Source organism: Somniosus microcephalus, chromosome 3, assembly GCF_052327205.1.
Source record: "Somniosus microcephalus isolate GS21.2 chromosome 3, FLI_Smic_1.0, whole genome shotgun sequence".
In the NCBI taxonomy this organism is placed as follows: Eukaryota; Metazoa; Chordata; class Chondrichthyes; order Squaliformes; family Somniosidae; genus Somniosus; species Somniosus microcephalus.
In genome coordinates this window covers 61,092,242-61,109,408 of record NC_140989.1, presented here as the reverse complement: position 1 = coordinate 61,109,408, position 17,167 = coordinate 61,092,242, and the positions used below count along the sequence as shown (strand labels likewise).

Genomic DNA, 17,167 nt, shown 5'->3' with positions numbered 1-17,167 from the left:
CGTTCTGATGTCCCTTTTCTCTTCTTTAATCTTCTTTCCTCTTCTCTTCCCCCTCTTAACTCTCTTATCCACTACAAGCCCACCGACTCCCACAGCTACCTGGACTACACTTCCTCCCACCCCGCTTCCTGGAAGGACTCTATTCCTTTCTCCCAGTTTCTCCGTCTCCGCCGCGTCTGTTCTGACGATGCCACCTTCCATACTAGTGCTTCTGACATGTCTTCCTTTTTCCTCAACCGAGGATTCCCCTCTACCGTGGTTGACATGGCCCTTGACCGTGTCCGTTCTATTTCCCGCACTTCTGCTCTCACCCCTGCCCCTCCCTCCCAGAACCACGATAGGGTTCCCCTTGTCCTCACCTTTCACCCCACCAGCCTCCACATTCAATGGATCATCCTCCGCCATTTCCGCCACCTCCAACGTGATCCCACCACCAAACACATCTTCCCCTCACCTCCCCTTTCAGCATTCCGAAGGGACCGCTCCCTCCGCGACACCCTGGTCCACTCCTCAATCACCCCCAACAGCCCTGCTTCTTCACCTGGCACCTTCCCGTGCAAGCGCAGGAGATGCAACACATGCCCTTTTACCTCCTCCCTTCCCACTGTCCAGGGCCCCAAACACCCCTTCCAGGTGAAACAGCGATTTACTTGTACTTCTTGCAATTTAATATACTGTATTCGCTGCTCACGATGCGGTCTCCTCTACATTGGGGAGACCAAACGCAGATTGGGCGACCGCTTTGCGGAACACCTCCGTTCAGTCCGTACGGGTGACCCTGAGCTTCCGGTCGCCTGTCACTTTAATTCACCGCTTCACTCCCACTCTGATCTCTCTGTCCTCGGGCTATTGCATTGTTCCAATGAAGCTCAACGTAAGCTCGAGGAACAGCACCTCATCTTTCGATTGGGCACTTTGCAGCCTGCCGGACTCAACATTGAGTTCAACAATTTCAGATAATTATCCCTGCCCCCATTTTTCATGCAGTATGATTTTTGCCATTCCCATTTGCAACATTTTATCTTTCCTGCCTCTTACAAAAGTACAGGATGTTCTTTCTATTTCTTCCTCCCCTCCTAACCCCCCCCCCCACCCCCTGTCTCTGCACCTGCTTAATATCTGTTACATCTCCAGCTTTTTCCAGTTCTGATGAAGGGTCCCAGACCTGAAACGTTAACTCTGTTTCTCTCTCCACGGATGCTGCCTGGCCTGCTGAGTATTTCCAGCATTTTCTGTTGTTATTTAAGAAATTATCTACCTTGTGTTGTAGTGGTATATCATCGTTATACATCGCCTTTATTGCCTTTTAGAGTCCCAAGTCCTTGTTGGAACACCTCTTTCGCGTCAGTTAGAATTTTTGACAGTCGTCCAGGTGTGACGTCATTATCCTTTTTGTCAGTCACAGTTAGCGCCTGAATTGAATGCCAATCCAATTGTATTTTTCGGATCCATTCACATCCCAATAATGGTGGTCCTCCATCTTGTAGTATATATAGATACAGTTTCTGTGTTTCCTTGCCATTGTATTTAACTGGCACCCTTATTTTTCCTCTGGGGTAGGCTTTTTGCCCCGTGTATGTTTTCAATACAATGGACGTGTCCTTTAAGGGTATGTGTGAGAATAGCCGCTCATAGTCTTGTCGATTCATGACAGTTAGGGCTGATCCTGTATCCAATTCCATCTTTACTTGGGACCCTGCTATCATGAGGGTGACCCAAATGGTTCGGTGATCCTCCTTTGCGATCATGTTGTGTAACTTTAGACAACTTAGTCTCCTGCTCCCGGAGTCATTATCACTCTCCTGATCTTCCGAACTACTGTATGTCATTTTTTTTACTTTCTTGTACTTTTCCTTAGTAGTTCTTGTAGTGTTGGTTTTCTTTCCCGACCTGCAGACTCTTGCTATATGTCCCATTTTCCCACATTGCCTGCATACTTTGTCCTTAAACCAGCAGTCCTTCTGATCATGGGTTGTTCTGCCACAGCGATAGCACTTTTCTGCTCCATACACCATTTCGTTAGCGCTGTATTCTTGTGGTTTCTGTTGTATTTCCGCAGCTCCCCGTGCTGCTGCTTCGTAGGATACTGCCACACTGAAAGCCTGTTCTAGCGTCAGGTCCTTTTCCGAAAGTAGTCGTTTCTGGGTTCCTTCACTCTGGAGCCCGCAGACAAACTTATCCCGTAAGGTGTCTGCCAGTCCTGCTCCGAACTGGCAGTGCTTCGATAACTTGCGTAGTTCCATAAGATAGTCAGCATTGTTCTCATCTTTGTGCTGGTTTCTTTTATGGAACTTGAATCTTTCTGCTATCAGCAGCGGTGTAAGGTTTAGGTGTTCCTGTAAGATATTAACAATCTCTTCAAAACTTTTCTCCATTGGTTTAGCTGGGGTAATTAAATTCCGCAATAGGCCGTACGTTCTCGCGCCCATCAAATTTAATAATACCGATGCCTTCTTTCCATTGGCCACCTCATTGGCATTGCAGTACACTTCAATTCTTTCCACATACGTGGTCCAGTCTTCTATCTCGTTGTCGAAAGCAGTGATACTGCCACTCTTCGGCATCTTGGGTGATTTTAAATGGCGCCTCCCGCGCTTTTTCTTCTTCCCCAATGGAATAAAATGGCGCCTCCCGCGCTTTTCCTTCTTCCCCAATGGAATAAAATGGCGCCTCCCGCGCTTTTCCTTCTTCCCTTTGCTGCCACGCTGCTCCTAGCGTTCTACAGGGTAATGGCGGTGACCCGTGGCTTTGGCGTGCCTCACTTTTCCTTCCCCTCGTTTTATTTTCTCTATGCTGCCCGGTTCTTGAGCACCGACCGCGCCCTGTGCGCTCCACCCTCTCTCTCTCTCTTTCCTCCCGACGACGCTGCGCGGCCCCTTTTGCAGAGCCGCTTGATCGAGCTCAAGCCTGCCACAGTCCGGAAGTGTCAGCGCACTACCCCCGTCCCACCTTGACTGGGGAGCCAAGCCCAGCTCTCCACAGCCTCTCCTGCAATTCTCCGAACACCGATGGATCCTTGGGCGGTTGCCCGCGGTCGACACCCGTTGCTCTGACTTCAACCTCCAAGAAGCTTCTTCTCAGGGAAAGATCCCCGTGAGGTGATGCAGTACTGCAGGTGAGTTCGAACCTGCTCGTCGCCAGTGTAGTGTCCGAGTATCAATAATACACGGACTGCAGGAGAACAATAAAACAGGTATTTACTGAACAGAGGGTAAACTTAAGACTGACGTACAGAAGCCTGCTATAGCTTTTTATACAGGTGTGGTCACTGCCGGTACTGCAGTATAAATCAGTTCTTCTCTTAAAGGTACATACACAACACACAGGAGCATTATCAAACATAATTTGACACGAGCCACATAAGGAGATATTAGGACAGATCCCCAAAATCTTGGTCAAAGAGGTAGGTTTTAAGGAGTGCCTTAAAGGGAGAGAGGTGGCAAAATGGAGAGGGTTAAGGAGGGAATTCCAGAGCTTACAGCCTAGGCAGCTGAAGGCGTAGCTGTCAATGGTGGAGCGCCTACTTCTGCAGAGTGGCATAGTCACATCATACCAGGTCAATCCTTGCTGTAAAAAAATCATTTCAAAACCAGCAATTGTGTGGAGGCAAAGAGTAAACTCATGTGCATTGTTGAAAAGGGTAAAAGGAGCCTAAGTGGCACACTTGCATTGGAGGGACCGTTGACCTGTGCTGCTGTGTAGCTTTTCCTTGCAGTTGGTTCAAAGCAGTATTGGCTCAAGCCTGGGAACAGATTAGTCTATTCTCTTGGTCAGGGAAAAGATGCACGAGAGGGGAATTTCAAATTTTAAAAAGCCTAAATTTCTTAATTTTTTAAAGATTCGTTCATGGGTTGTGGGTGTCGCTGGCAAGGCTAGTATTTATTGCCCATCCCTAGTTGCCCTTGAGAAGGTGGTGGTGAGCCGCCGCCTTGAACCGCTGCAGTCCGTGTGGTGAAGTTACTCCCACAGTGCTGTTAGGGAGGGAGTTCCAGGATTTTGACCCAGCGACGATGAAGGAACGACAATATACTTCCAAGTCATGGTGGTGTGTGACATTGAGGGGAACTTGGAGGTGGTGGTGTTCCCATGCACCTGCTGCCCTTGTCCTTCTAGGTGGTAGAGGTCGCGGGGTTGTGAATCTTTGGAATTGATGCTCAGTCGTTGAGCATATTCAAGACAGAGATCGATAGATTTTTGGATGTTAAGGGAATCAAAGGATATGGGGATAGTGTGGGAAGGTGGAGTTGAGGTCGAAGATCAGCCATGATCTTATAGAATGGTGGAGCAGGCTCGAAGGGCCGAATGGCCTACTCCAGCTCCTATTTCTTATGTTCTTATCCACACTTCTAAATATTTGAATCTAATCCAGGTACATTTTAAAAGTATCTGGGACGTCCAAGGGAACTCCTGAGCACTTTTTAAACTGGGTTTGACAGCATACTGGAGTTAAATTCTAAACAGTATCGAAGCTAAGTGGTCTTCCAGAAAGACTCAGCTGTCTTTTCCCTGTGGTCAGTTCGGGCAGCATTGTTGAAGTTGCAGTACAAATCAGTCTTCCTTCTTGCTTTCTCTGTTTTCTCCTATGCTTAAAGCATGTTTCTCTTCTTGCTTGCATCGCCATAGGCCCAACTGTGGGATGACCAGGCATGACATCCTACAGCACAGCAGGAGCCCATTTGGCCCATCGTGCCTGTGCCGGCTCTTTGAAAGAGCTATTCAATTAGTCCCACTCCCCTGCTCTTTCCCCATAGCCCTGTAAATTTTTCCTTTTCAAGTATATATCCAATTCTATTAGCATATACTAATACTACTATAAAATTGGTTAAGAATGGTGTGAGAGAACCCTGGGATGATTCTCCCTCTGACTTAACATTCCTCCCATGGTACAGGAAACTTTCGATTAACCGGCCCCTAAATAACTGGAAATGTCGGTTAACCGGCAAAATTCAGGAGTCGGTTTCAGCGAACTTTTATAACTTTTATTACTTGCACAGCAACAAATTGAGGAAGGCAAGGGTTTGGCTGCAGCTGTTGCTAAGCTACAGAGACGCTTGCAATTTGTGGACGTTCTTCTGAAGCTGGGTTTGTTGCTTCATACGGAGCTCTAAGGTCCGTATCTTTTACTATAGCGTTCGGTTATCCGGAATTGTTGCTGAACCGGCACCACGTCGGTCCTGTCCGTGCCGGATACCAGAAAGTTTCCTGTAATGTGCCTGATCTGCACAGAGCTGCAACTGAAATCATTGTAATAATGTCAATTTTTTGTTGCTGGAGTTCAGAAAGGACTCAGCATATATTAGGTTGCTTACACAGCCAGTGGTTCAAGACAGGCAGTCAAAGCGGCTCTGTGTTAAATATAGTCAGCTACTGGAACACAGAGATATAATAAAGACTTTGAACAAAGTCCTCCTGAGTCCGGGAATGTTTTTATTCCCAAAACGCAATATAATCAGGGAGTGCACCTTCAGAGGGAGGCTAGGCATAACATGGCAAGTTTTTAAAACATTTTTCCATTTGTAATTGTTTTTTTAAAGGACACATAATGCTTAGGGGGATAGTTCCACTACAGAGTATTCTCCGATCTGTATAATGGAAATTCTGTAAAATGTATTTATTCATTTTGGTAAGAACCTGCTACTTGGTTTTCCCTGAAAGTGCTTTCTTGCTTCTTTAAAAAATACACAAGGATAGCTTTGTCAGGTTTATTGCAAGGCTTTATCTTGAAATATTCCTTTAGATGATTTTCTCTCTTCTGGTTCACCTTTAACAACAACAACAACTTTAATTTATATAGCACCTTTAACGTCCCAAGGCAGGAGCATTATCAAACAAAATTTGAAACGGAGCTACATAAGGAGATATTAGGCTAGGTGACAAGAGGTAGGTTTTAAGGAGCGTCTTAAAGGAGGTAGAGAGGCGGAAAGGTTTAGGGAGGGAATTCCAGCGCTTAGGGCCCAGGCAGCTGAAGGCATGGCCACCAATGGTGGAGCGATTAAAATCGGGATGTGTAAGAGGCCAGAATTGGAGGAGTGCAGGGATTTCGGAGGGTTGTAGGGCTGGAGGAGATTACAGAGTTAGGGAGGGGGGCGAGGCCATGGAGGGATTTGAAAACAAGGATGAGAATTTTAAAATCAAGGCGTTGCCGGACTGGGAGCCAATGCAGGTCAGCGAGCACAGGCGTGATGTGAGAACGAGACTTAGTGCGAGTTAGGATACAGGCAGCAGAGTTTTGGATGAGCTCAAGTTTATGGAGGGTAGAAGATGGGAGGCTGGCCAGGAGAGCAGTGGAATAGTTAAGTCTAGAGGTAACAAAGGCATGGATGAGGGTTTCAGCAGCAGATAAGGTGAGGCAGAGGCAGAGATGGGCGGTGGTACGGAGGGAGAAGCAGGCGGTCTTGGTAATGGAATGGATATGGGGTCGGAAGCTCATCTTAGAATCAAATAGGACGCCAAGGTTGCGAATGGTCTGGTTCAGCCTCAGACTGTGGCCGGGGAGCGGGATGGAGTCAATTGCTCAGGAACGGAGTTTGTGGCAGGACTGAAGACACTGGCTTCAGTCTACCCAATATTATGTATGGCAAATGAAACTTTGCATCTGAAAAATTGCATTGCCTGTTTATTTCTAAAGCTGCTAATAAATGTGTTTGACGTTCATTAATCTCTTTTATTTATATATATCTGAGAGAGAACACAAAAACAAGAATAGCAGTGGAACTGCTAACTTAAAGTGTGAAAATCCAGAAATCATTTGAGTAAAGGAGAGTGTTCTACATAGTAAGTCCTGAATTTAGACAACTAAGCTCTTTACTAATAATAAGTATTGTTGCAGAAATGTTTGCTGTAACAAAAAAGTGAGTTAGTTTGATATCAAGTTTGGGGATTATGGTTCTCACTGGCCCAATAGAACAGTCTGCTAATTCAATAATAGTAGGTAAGATTACTTCTCCCTCAGAAAACTATTAGAATTTTTATTCATTTTGGTCAGAACAGTAGACTTCTAAAGAGGCAGGAAGCCTGGGAGGAATTGTAAAACATATTATTTAATATCTGTGAATTTCCATTTGCAGTGAAAATGTTTATTTTATGGTAGTCTTTTTTGATGATTGTAATGTGCTGACTCAATGAAATCACTTTGGTGGCAAATAAAAGTAGCGTTTAAGTACACTTGGCTGACTTCCTTGACTGAGCCAGACAGTGGAAGAGAGAAAGAGGCCTTATCAGAAAGAAAAGTAATCCATTCAGAAATGCAACACTGAATACCCATTAAAACCTGCTAGATACATAATGGAGAATCAAAGGACCAAAATCCCTCAGATCCTTTTAAGGGGAAGGGACAGATGTACGACAAACGAGACCTGAACCAACAATTCCGCCTGACTGCTGAACCCATCCCAAATTGTGAGGAAGGGTTGTTTAAATATTGAGTGGATGCCTTGTGCCTATAGAGATGCAACAGAGTTGTTGGGAACTTGGATCAGCACACTGGCACGCCAAGCGGGAAGCTCAGGGTCCGAAGATTAAAAGGTTAAAAAATTCTTAAGTCCTGCAGGGGATCAAGGTGCTGCATTCTTAATGTAATTGATCCTTTTAGGATCCATTAACTTTGGTCATCCTTGTCTCTGGTGCCTTCAGGAGGTCCAGAGTGGAACCCATGACTGTGCTCATAAGGTATGTGATTGCCTGGCTTAAAAGGGGAGAGCTGGACCTTGGGTAGCCCTGGATCATTCTCAGACACCCCCCAAAAAAAGTTGAGCGGGCTTAACAACCCAGTAAGAGATACGCGAGACAGAAGCTCAGCAATTCTGCACCCAGTCCTTGCAGCCTACTGGTGCTGGCAACAGGCTCAGAACAGCTGCTTGTTAGTGTCAGGATAGACTAAATAGTCTCAACCAGTCCTTGGAAGTCCTGTGAAAAGATCTATGGTAGTACTCTTAGCTGTCATTCCAGAAGTCGCCAGTGGTATGCTTAGAGTGAACAAGTCGCCTGGTCCAGATGGCTTGCATCCCAGGTTGCTAAGGGAATTGGGGGAGGAGATAGCGGAAGGGCTTGCCATAATTTTCCAATCTTCCCTAGATGCGGTGGAGGTGCCTGAGGATTGGAAAGTGGCAAATGTGACACCAGTGTTCAAGAAAGGGTGTAAGGACAATCCTAGTAACTACATGCCGGTCAGTTTAACATCAATGGTGGGTAAAGTTTTAGAAACAATAATCAAGTAAAAAATTAACTGGCACTTGGAGAGGTTTAAGCTAATTAAGGAGAGCCAACATGGATTTGTAAAAGGCAGATCGTGTTTGACTAATCTAATTGAATTTTTTGATGAAGTAACAGGGAGGATTGATGAAGGGAATGCAATGAATGTTGTCTATATGGATTTTCGGAAGGCGTTTGACAAAGTACCACGTAGAAGGCTGGTTAACAAAATTGAGGCTCATGAAATTGGTGGGTCAGTGGCAGCTTGGATAAGGAATTGGCTTAAGGACAGAAAACAGCAAGTTGTGGTAAATGGCTGTTTTTCAGACTGGAGGATGGTAGACAGTGGTGTTCCCCAAGGGTCAGTGCTGGGGCCACTGCTTTTTTTGATATATATATATAAATTACCTGGATATTGGAATCCAGTAGAATTTCTAAATTTGCCGATGACGCCAAAATTGGGAGTGTGGCAAACAGTGAGGATGATACCAATCAACTGCAACAGGACATAGAAAGGCTAGCAGAATGGGCAGACAAGCAGCAGGTGGAATTTAATACAGAGAAGTGTGAGGTGATGCATTTTGGCAGAAGGAACACGAGAGGCAATATACACTTAATGGCACAGTTTTAAAGAGTGTGCAGGGACAGAGGGACCTGGGAGTTAATGCGCATAGGTCCCTGAAGGTGGCAGGACATATTGGAGAGAGTGTTTAGCAAAGCATATGGGATCTTGGGCTTCATAAATAGAGGTATTGAGTACAAAAGTAGAGAAGTTATGCTGAACTTTTATAAAGGCCACAACTGGAGTATTGCGTCCAGTTCTGGTCACCAAACTTTAGGAAGGAGGTGAAGGCCCTTGAGAGGGTGCAGAGGAGATTTACCAGAATGGTTCCGGGGATGGGGGATCTTAGCTACAAGGACATGTTGGAGAAGCTGGATTTGTTTTCATTAGAGCAAATGAGGTTGAGAGATTTGATAGAGGTGTACAAGATTATGACGGGTTTGGATATGCTAGACAGGGAAAGGCTGTTCCCACTAGTTAGTGGTACAAGGACTAGGGGACACAGATTTAAGGTTTTGGGCAAGAGATACAGGGGGGACGTGAGGAAAAACTTTTTTACGCAGTGAGTGGTGAGGACCTGGAACTCGCTGCCGATGAAAGCGGAGACACTCAATGTTTTCAAGGGGAGACTGGATAGGCACTTGAGGGAAAAAAACTTGCAGGGCTATGGGGATAGAGCGGGGGAATGGGACTGACGGGATTGCTCTACAGAGAGCTGGCGTGGACTCGATGGGTTGAATGGCTTCATTCTGTGCCGTTATGACTCTATGGGCTGGATTTTCCAAGCCCTGAAGAGGCGGGCATGGAGGTGTCAAATGCTGACATTTCTTCTTTGAAGAAGTCTTGACAGATAGCACGTCTGACATTGATGTGATCTGTCAGTGACTTCCTCCCTAATTGGCCTGCTGAGCCCGCAGGGCAGACTTAACAAGCTCAATCAGGGGTAAATCCCTCTGGTTGGTCAGGCGAGGATGGAGGCGGGACATTGACACAACAAGCAGCTGTCCCGCCTCCATTCACAAAATCCAGCCCTATGACTCTATGACTATGTCCTTAGAAGAGGAGCATGGGAGTTCCACCCCGGTGTGCTGGCCAATATTTATCCTTCAATCAACATCACTCAAACAGATTATCTGGGCATTATCACGTTGCTGTTTGTGGGAGCTTGCTGTGTGCAAATTAGCTGCTGCGTTTCCTACATTACTACAGTAATTACACTTCAAAAGTACTTCATTGGTTGTAAAGCGCTTTGGAACGTCCGGAGGTCATGAAAGGTGCTATATAAATGAAAATCTTTTTTAGAAACTCTCGCTGGTGTCTTGATGATGCAGTCGTCTCCTGGGCTGTCACAGTCTCCAGGGGTGTACTGCAGGCCGTGGGAAACTTCCTGCAATGTGTTGTAGATACAGGCAATGAACTCCTCCCATTTTTCCATCAACTCAACCATAGGCATGGAAACCATCTCCATTGCCTCCACACGTATTGATGCTCCCTAATCATAGCTTTTTTGAAGGCTGGGTCTCTAGGTTCCTCAGCTTCCATGGAGGTACAACACTCTTCCTCTCCCTCATTATGATTAGTGCTCAGTGCTTCACCCAGTGACAATCCTTCCAACTCATTCAACTTCATCCCGAATGGTTTGTGTGGGTGTTTGCACAAGTAAGATGAGATGTTCACCTGAACAGACAGACTGGTCCTCAGTTTAACATAAAAGATTAAAAGATCCCATGGTAATTGTAGTGTATGTACCTTTAAGGGGAGAACTACTTTTTACAGCTCCTGTATACTGCAGTACCGGCAGTGACCACACCTGTATATAACCCTGAGTAGGGATCTGTATAGTTAGCTTTAGAGTAACCCTCATCCAGTAAACACCCGTTGATTGTTCCCCTGCAGTCTCTGTCTAGTTATTGAAGGACACACAACATCAAGATACACGGATTTAACATTGGCGACGAGCAGATTCGAACCTACCTGCAACTCTGCAGAAGAAGGCCGATGCCACAAGCACGGGCGTCGACCATCCAACGGAGACTCCAGCGAAATGGGCTGGCAACAGGTACGGCGCAGACCCTTCCCGCACAGCGGCGGCTAGAGCCGACCGACGGCACAGGAAAAGGCCGAGCAGCGTCGACGGGAGCAGAGAGAGGGTAGAGCGCACAGGGCGCAGCCAGTGTTCAGGACCGAGCGGCGTCGACGGGAAAAGAGAGAGGGTAGAGCGCACAGGGTGCAGCCGCTGTTCAGGACCGAGCGGCGTCGACGCGAGAAGAGAGAGGGTAGAGCGCACACGGCGCAGCCGCTGTTCAGGACCGAGCGGCGTCAACGAGAGAGAGAGGCGGTGTTCAGGGGGTGAGCAGCGTCAGCGGGGAAGAAAGGAAACGCGGGAGACGCCATTTGAGCCACAGCAGAGAAGAAGGGAGAGCACGGGAGACGCCATTTTTGTTGAGCCGCAGCGGAGAAGAAGGGAGAGCGCGGGAGACGCCATTTTGAGCCACAGCGGAGAAGAAGGGAGAGCGCGGGAAGAAAGGAAAGCGCAGGAGATGCCATTTTGAGCCACAGCGGAGAAGAAGGGAGCGCGCGGGAGACGCCATTTTTAGCCAGTCTAACCACACCCAGGGATGCCAAAGAGTGGCAGTGTCACAGCGATCGACAATGAAGTCGAGGATTGGACGACATATGTCGAACGCATAGAAGTGTACTGCAAGGCGAATGAAGTGCCAGATGACAGGAAAGCGCTGGTATTGTTGAATTCAATGGGTGCAAAAATGTATGGCTTACTGCGAAACCTAGTAACCCCAGAGAAGCCAGTAGAAAAGGATTTTGAAAACATAGTGTCAATCCTACAGGACCACTTAGACCCCACACCGCTGCTGATAGCGGAAAGATTTAACTTTCACAAAAGGAACCAGCATAAAGATGAAAGTAATGCTGAGTTTTTAACGGAACTGCGCAAGCAATCGAAACACTGCCAGTTTGGAACGGGACTAGCAGATGCTTTAAGGGACAAGTTTGTGTGTGGGCTTCAAAGTGATAGAAGCCGTTTCTGGGTTCCATCAGAAAAGGATCTTACGCTGGACAAGGCTTTCAGCATAGCAGTATCACATGAAGCAGCAGCACGGGGCGTGGCAGAGATACAACGGAGACCGCAAGAATATGGCACAAATGAAATGTCATACGGAACAATGAAGTGCTATCGCTGCGGCAGAACAACACATGACCATAAGGATTGCTGGTTCAAGGACCAAGTGTGCAGACAGTGTGGAAAAGTAGGACACATAGCAAGAGTCTGCAGGTCGGAAAAGAAAACCAGCAGCAAGAAATCCCCACAAGAGAAGTACAAGAAGGTACATAAGGTGACGGAGAGCAGTGCAGACGAACAGAAAAGTGATACAGACTCTGGAAGCAAGGAGCTGAGTTGTCTGAAACTACATAATGTGATCAAAACGGAGGATCACCAAACTATCTGGGTCACGCTCAAGATAGCCGGAGTCCAAGTGAAAATGGAATTGGACACAGGATCAGCCCTAACGGTCATAAACCGAAGGGACTACAAGCGGCTATTCTCATATATACCCTTGAGAGATACAGAGATTGTCTTGAAGACGTACATGGGGCAAAAAGTCTACCCCAAAGGAAAAATAAGGGTGAACGTTATATATAACAGCAAGGAAACACCAAAAATGGACCTATATGTATTGCCAGATGGAGGACCACCACTACTAGGACGTGAATGGATCCGGAAGATACAGCTAGATTGGCATTTCATACAAGCACTGACTGTAGATGCCAAAAAGGATGACGACGTCACACCTGGATGACTGTCAAAAATGCTAACTGACGCACAAGAAGTGTTCCAGGAGGGACTCGGAACACTAAAAGGCATAACAGCAACGATCAAAATAGAGGAAAATGCAAGCCCAAAGTTTTTTAAGGCCAGACCTTATGCGATCCGCCCAGCTGTCGAAGCAGAGCTAGAAGGTTTGGAACATTCAGGAGTACTGTCCAAAGTGGACTGGAGCGAGTGGGCTACATATCGTTCCTGTAATGAAGAGGTCGTTGAGTAATACGCCTGGGGAACCAAAGAAGGTTCGCATCTGTGGGGACTTTAAGGTGACAGTGAACCCAGTCCTTCACACTGTACAATATCTGCTTCCGCGGATTGAAGATATTTTCGCCTCGCTATCTGGAGGGAAATGCTTCACTAAGATTGATCTAGCCCAGGCGTGCCTGCAAATGGAGGTAGAAGAAGCTTCGAAACAGTACCTCATGATCAACACTCATAAAGGTCTCTACCAATACAACCGGCTGGTGTTCGGGGTAGCATCAGCTCCGGCTATTTGGCAAAGGGCAATGGATCAAGTCCTGCAAGGGATTCCAGGGACCCAGTGTTATTTGGACGACATCCTGGTCACGGGTGAAAATGACAGTGCTCACCTTGCCAACCTGGAGCAGGTGCTCACTAGATTGAAGGAATATGGGCTCTGAGCTAATCGCCACAAATGCGAGTTTTTCCAGAAGCAGATCTCGTATTGTGGCCACGTTATTGATGAAGAGGGGTTACATAAGTCCCCTGAAAAGATTGAGGCAGTAGTCAAGGCTCCAGCACCGGAAAATGTGTCACAACTGAGGTCGTTCCTCGGATTGGTGAACTACTACCATAAGTTCTTGCCGAATTTGTCTACAGTACTACACCCACTGAACACCCTACTGCAAACGGGGGTACCATGGAAGTGGAATGACGAATGTAAACAAGCTTTCCAGAAGTGCAAAGAATTGATCACATCAAAAGAGGTGTTGGCTCATTTCAACCCAGCACTACCAATTCGGTTGGCGTGTGATGCATCACCCTATGGCATTGGAGCGGTGCTGTCGCACAAATTCCCGGACGGCTCGGAGAGGCCAGTAGCCTTTGCGTCTCGGTCACTAACCTCAGCCGAGCATAACTACGCCCAGATTGACAGGGAGGCCCTCAGACTAGTGTGGGGAGTGAAAAAGTTCAATCACTATCTGCACGGGCAGAAGTTCACCTTGCTGACTGACCACCAACCACTTGTCTCCATCTTTAATCCAAAGAAGGGCGTTCCGGTGATGACTGCGCAACGGCTACAAAGATGGTCCCTTTTTCTAGGGGTGAACCAATATGAAATCGAGTATAAGGGCACGAAACAGCATGGAAACGCTGATGGGCTATCACGCCTGCCACTGCCTACTGCGGAGGAAGCACCAGCAGTGGACCCTGTCGAAATTTTTTATTCGACTATAATTGAACGCTTGCCAGTAACTAACGCTGATATAGAGAAGGAGACCCGAAATGACCCAACACTGTCTCGGGTATATGACTTGACGGTGAAGGGATGGCCAACACATGGCGACTCACTGTTGCCAGCATTCTCATCCAGAAGAGAGCAGCTGTCAGTATGCCAGGGGACCTTGATGTGTGGATCCCGCGTGGTAATTTCACCCAAGTTAAGGGAGAGAGTGCTCAATGAGCTTCACGAAGGCCATCTGGGAGGGGTGAAAATGAAAAGCCTTGCTAGGGCTTATGTGTGGTGGCCGGGGATCGATCAGCAAATCGAGGACCTGACAAAGAGCTGCTCAGGATGCCAGAAGTTCCAGAATGCACACCACATGCCCCTCTACACCCATGGGAGTGGCCCTCATCTCCATGGCAACGGGTGCATATTGATTTTGCTGGTCCATTCATGGACTCAATGTTTTTAATAGCCGTGGATGCGCACTCGAAATGGCCTGAGGTGATCAAAATGTCCTCCACCACCACGGAGAAAACGATTGCAGTCCTACGGACCATATTTGCCAGGAACGGCTTGCCAGAGCAGATTTGCTCTGATAACGGACCACAGTTTGTGTCCGAAGAGTTTCGAAGATTTATGAAAAGGAATGGGGTAAGACATTACACATCCGCCCCGTATCATCCAGCCACAAATGGATTGGCTGAGAGGTTCGTACAAACCTTTAAAAAAGCAGTAAGAGCCATGTGCGATGACGACATTCCACTGCAGCATAAGGTGGACAATTTCCTGTTAGCCTACAGAAATGCGACACATGCAGTCACCAACCAGACCCCGGCCATGATGTTCTTTAACCGAAGGTTGAGATCTCGTCTGGATTGGCTCAGACCAAATGTACGAAGAGATGTTGAGAATATGCAATTCCAGCACATCAATGAGAAGCCGACAAGGAGCTTCAATGTAGGGCAACCAGTCTTGGCCCGCGACTACTGAACAGAGAAATGGCAACCAGGAACGATATGCACACGGCAGGGGCCACTAATGTACACAGTGGATGTTGGGGAGAACATTGTGTGACGCCATGTCGACCAGATCCTAGAGTCACAGGAATGAGTCAACCCCATGTCTCGCGTACCTGGTGATGAACCCGACATACAAGTAGCATCTACCCCAGAAACAGTAGCATCGGAAGCTGATGAACCAACTGACGACAGGGGGCCAGAATCGCCTCCGCACCAAGAGCAAGACACTCAGGAAAGGCGCTATCCAGAAAGGATCAGGAAGCCTCCCCAAAGACTGAATTTATAAATAGACTATTTTCAGTTAATGTTGCATGTTAAAAGTGTTAATTGTAATTAGTTGATATTTAATTGTTAAATGAATGTTATGGTACTGTTAATCTAAAAGGGGAGGAATTGTAGTGTATGTACCTTTAAGGGGAGAACTACTTTTTACAGCTCCTGTATACTGTAGTACCGGCAATGACCACACCTGTATATAACCCTGAGTAGGGATCTGTACAGTTAGTTTTAGAATAACCCTCATCCAGTAAACACCTGTTGATTGTTCCCCTGCAGTCTCTGTCTAGTTATTGAAGGACACACAACATCAAGATACACGGATTTAACAGTAATATTTTGGAGCAGAGACTTTCCCCAATGTTCTGGCCAGAATTAATTGATCACTCTCTCACTTCTATTTGGGACCTGGGTTACCTAACAACAGTGATGACACTTCAAATAATTCATGTTGGGACATCCTGCGGGTGTGAAAGGTGCTATATAAATTTCTTTTTATCTTAAAAATCTTACATCTGTGAGCACTATACACAAAACCTTATTGCTGTTGTTATGTTTATGTCACACTTTCATGTCAACTTTTTCCATATTAAATTCTTATATCCACATTTATAATGGAAACTGCCTATTTAACCGCCATGATGTGATTATACTCTCCTACCAATGGTGGCACCAAAATGCCTCAGTTTTGCACCTCCCAGCTCCTCGGTCTGTTCCCGAAATTCCCGTAAGTTTTGCTGTTTCAAATATAAATAATAATATAAATTCAAATGATTTATAAAAATAAGGACAGACTTTAAAATGGATGTTAAGTTACATCTACATTTCCTGATCCAATTACTTCCCCTGCACTCCAAACCCAAATCAGCCTATACTTGAGTCTTGACTCCCCATTTGCAACAGTAAGGAAGATCGAGTATTGTAATAATAATAATGTTTATTTGAATAGCTTTGTTGTACAATTCACTGGGATTATTTTTGCATAGTTGATGCATGATGAAGCCCACACTAACAGATTTATAATCATTATCACAGCAAAACAATAATTGCCAGGAAATCATCAAATCAATATATATTACATTCTACTGCAAATTGATTGAGTTCTCGTATCTCTGAAACTGTCTTGAGATTCAACTCATGACTTGATCAATGGAATAGTCTGCTGATTTGCTTTCTGTCCCTCTCCTTTGAAGATTATCATTATTTTAACAAGGGATTCACTACTTATCCAAAATTCTAAAATTTGCATTTATAATAAATGCTGAGGATTCACTTCAAATTATTCAAACTATTGCATATACAATGAAATGAAATGGGTGAAGAAAACTCTGTGCCTTTAGGACTGTTATTTTTCATAGTTTTTCTTCAGAGCTGGATCCTGTGCGACGTAAAGCGCAATAGTTCCTTTAGTCCTTTTCCAAACGTACCTTGTATTAAAAAAATAGAAAGCTTGGGCTTAACGAATATGCATTCTTTATTTCAGTAGTGATAATACGCACGATTGTTTTTATTTCTGGGACATGTGGAGCAGGAAGGTTGCAGGGTCCGATTCTTGCTCTGTGGCGAGTTAACTGACCTCAGTCGAGATGATGTTCGGCTGCTGTAGTTAACCTGAGCACACTTGGGCTAGCAAGTGGGAGAAAAGAATAATCAGGCAGGGTTTCCACTCCTGATCATTATCATTCACCCCAGCTGGAAGTGTGGTCTTCAGACGAGAATAGGATTGGCCTCAGTTGTGTTGACCCCCTCCCTCCACCCCCTCCATGACTGAATAACCTGACAACATTCACTGCCTGGGCTCGCACGTGAATAATGTCCATTTGGGACAGATAGTGGAGAGGGACTGGTGACTGCAGACTCATGCACGA

General features: G+C 46.1%; 1 protein-coding gene across 4 annotated transcripts in view; it reads right to left on the bottom strand.

Annotated features, from left to right (window-relative positions):
* Window positions 1–4,964: 4,964 nt before the first annotated feature.
* The window catches only part of haao (3-hydroxyanthranilate 3,4-dioxygenase), a 51,812-nt gene continuing 39,609 nt past the window's right edge, over window positions 4,965–17,167 (bottom strand). For 3 of the 4 annotated variants that reach the window (XM_085980671.1, XM_085980680.1, XM_085980674.1), the window contains one exon: window positions 16,219–16,726. In XM_085980671.1, the coding sequence (XP_085836797.1) occupies window positions 16,645–16,726 (82 nt within the window). In that variant the 3' untranslated portion in view covers window positions 16,219–16,644. Of the gene's footprint in view, window positions 5,235–15,960; window positions 16,037–16,218; window positions 16,727–17,167 lie in introns of those variants that run through there. The other variant, XM_085980687.1, reaches the window with a different exon arrangement.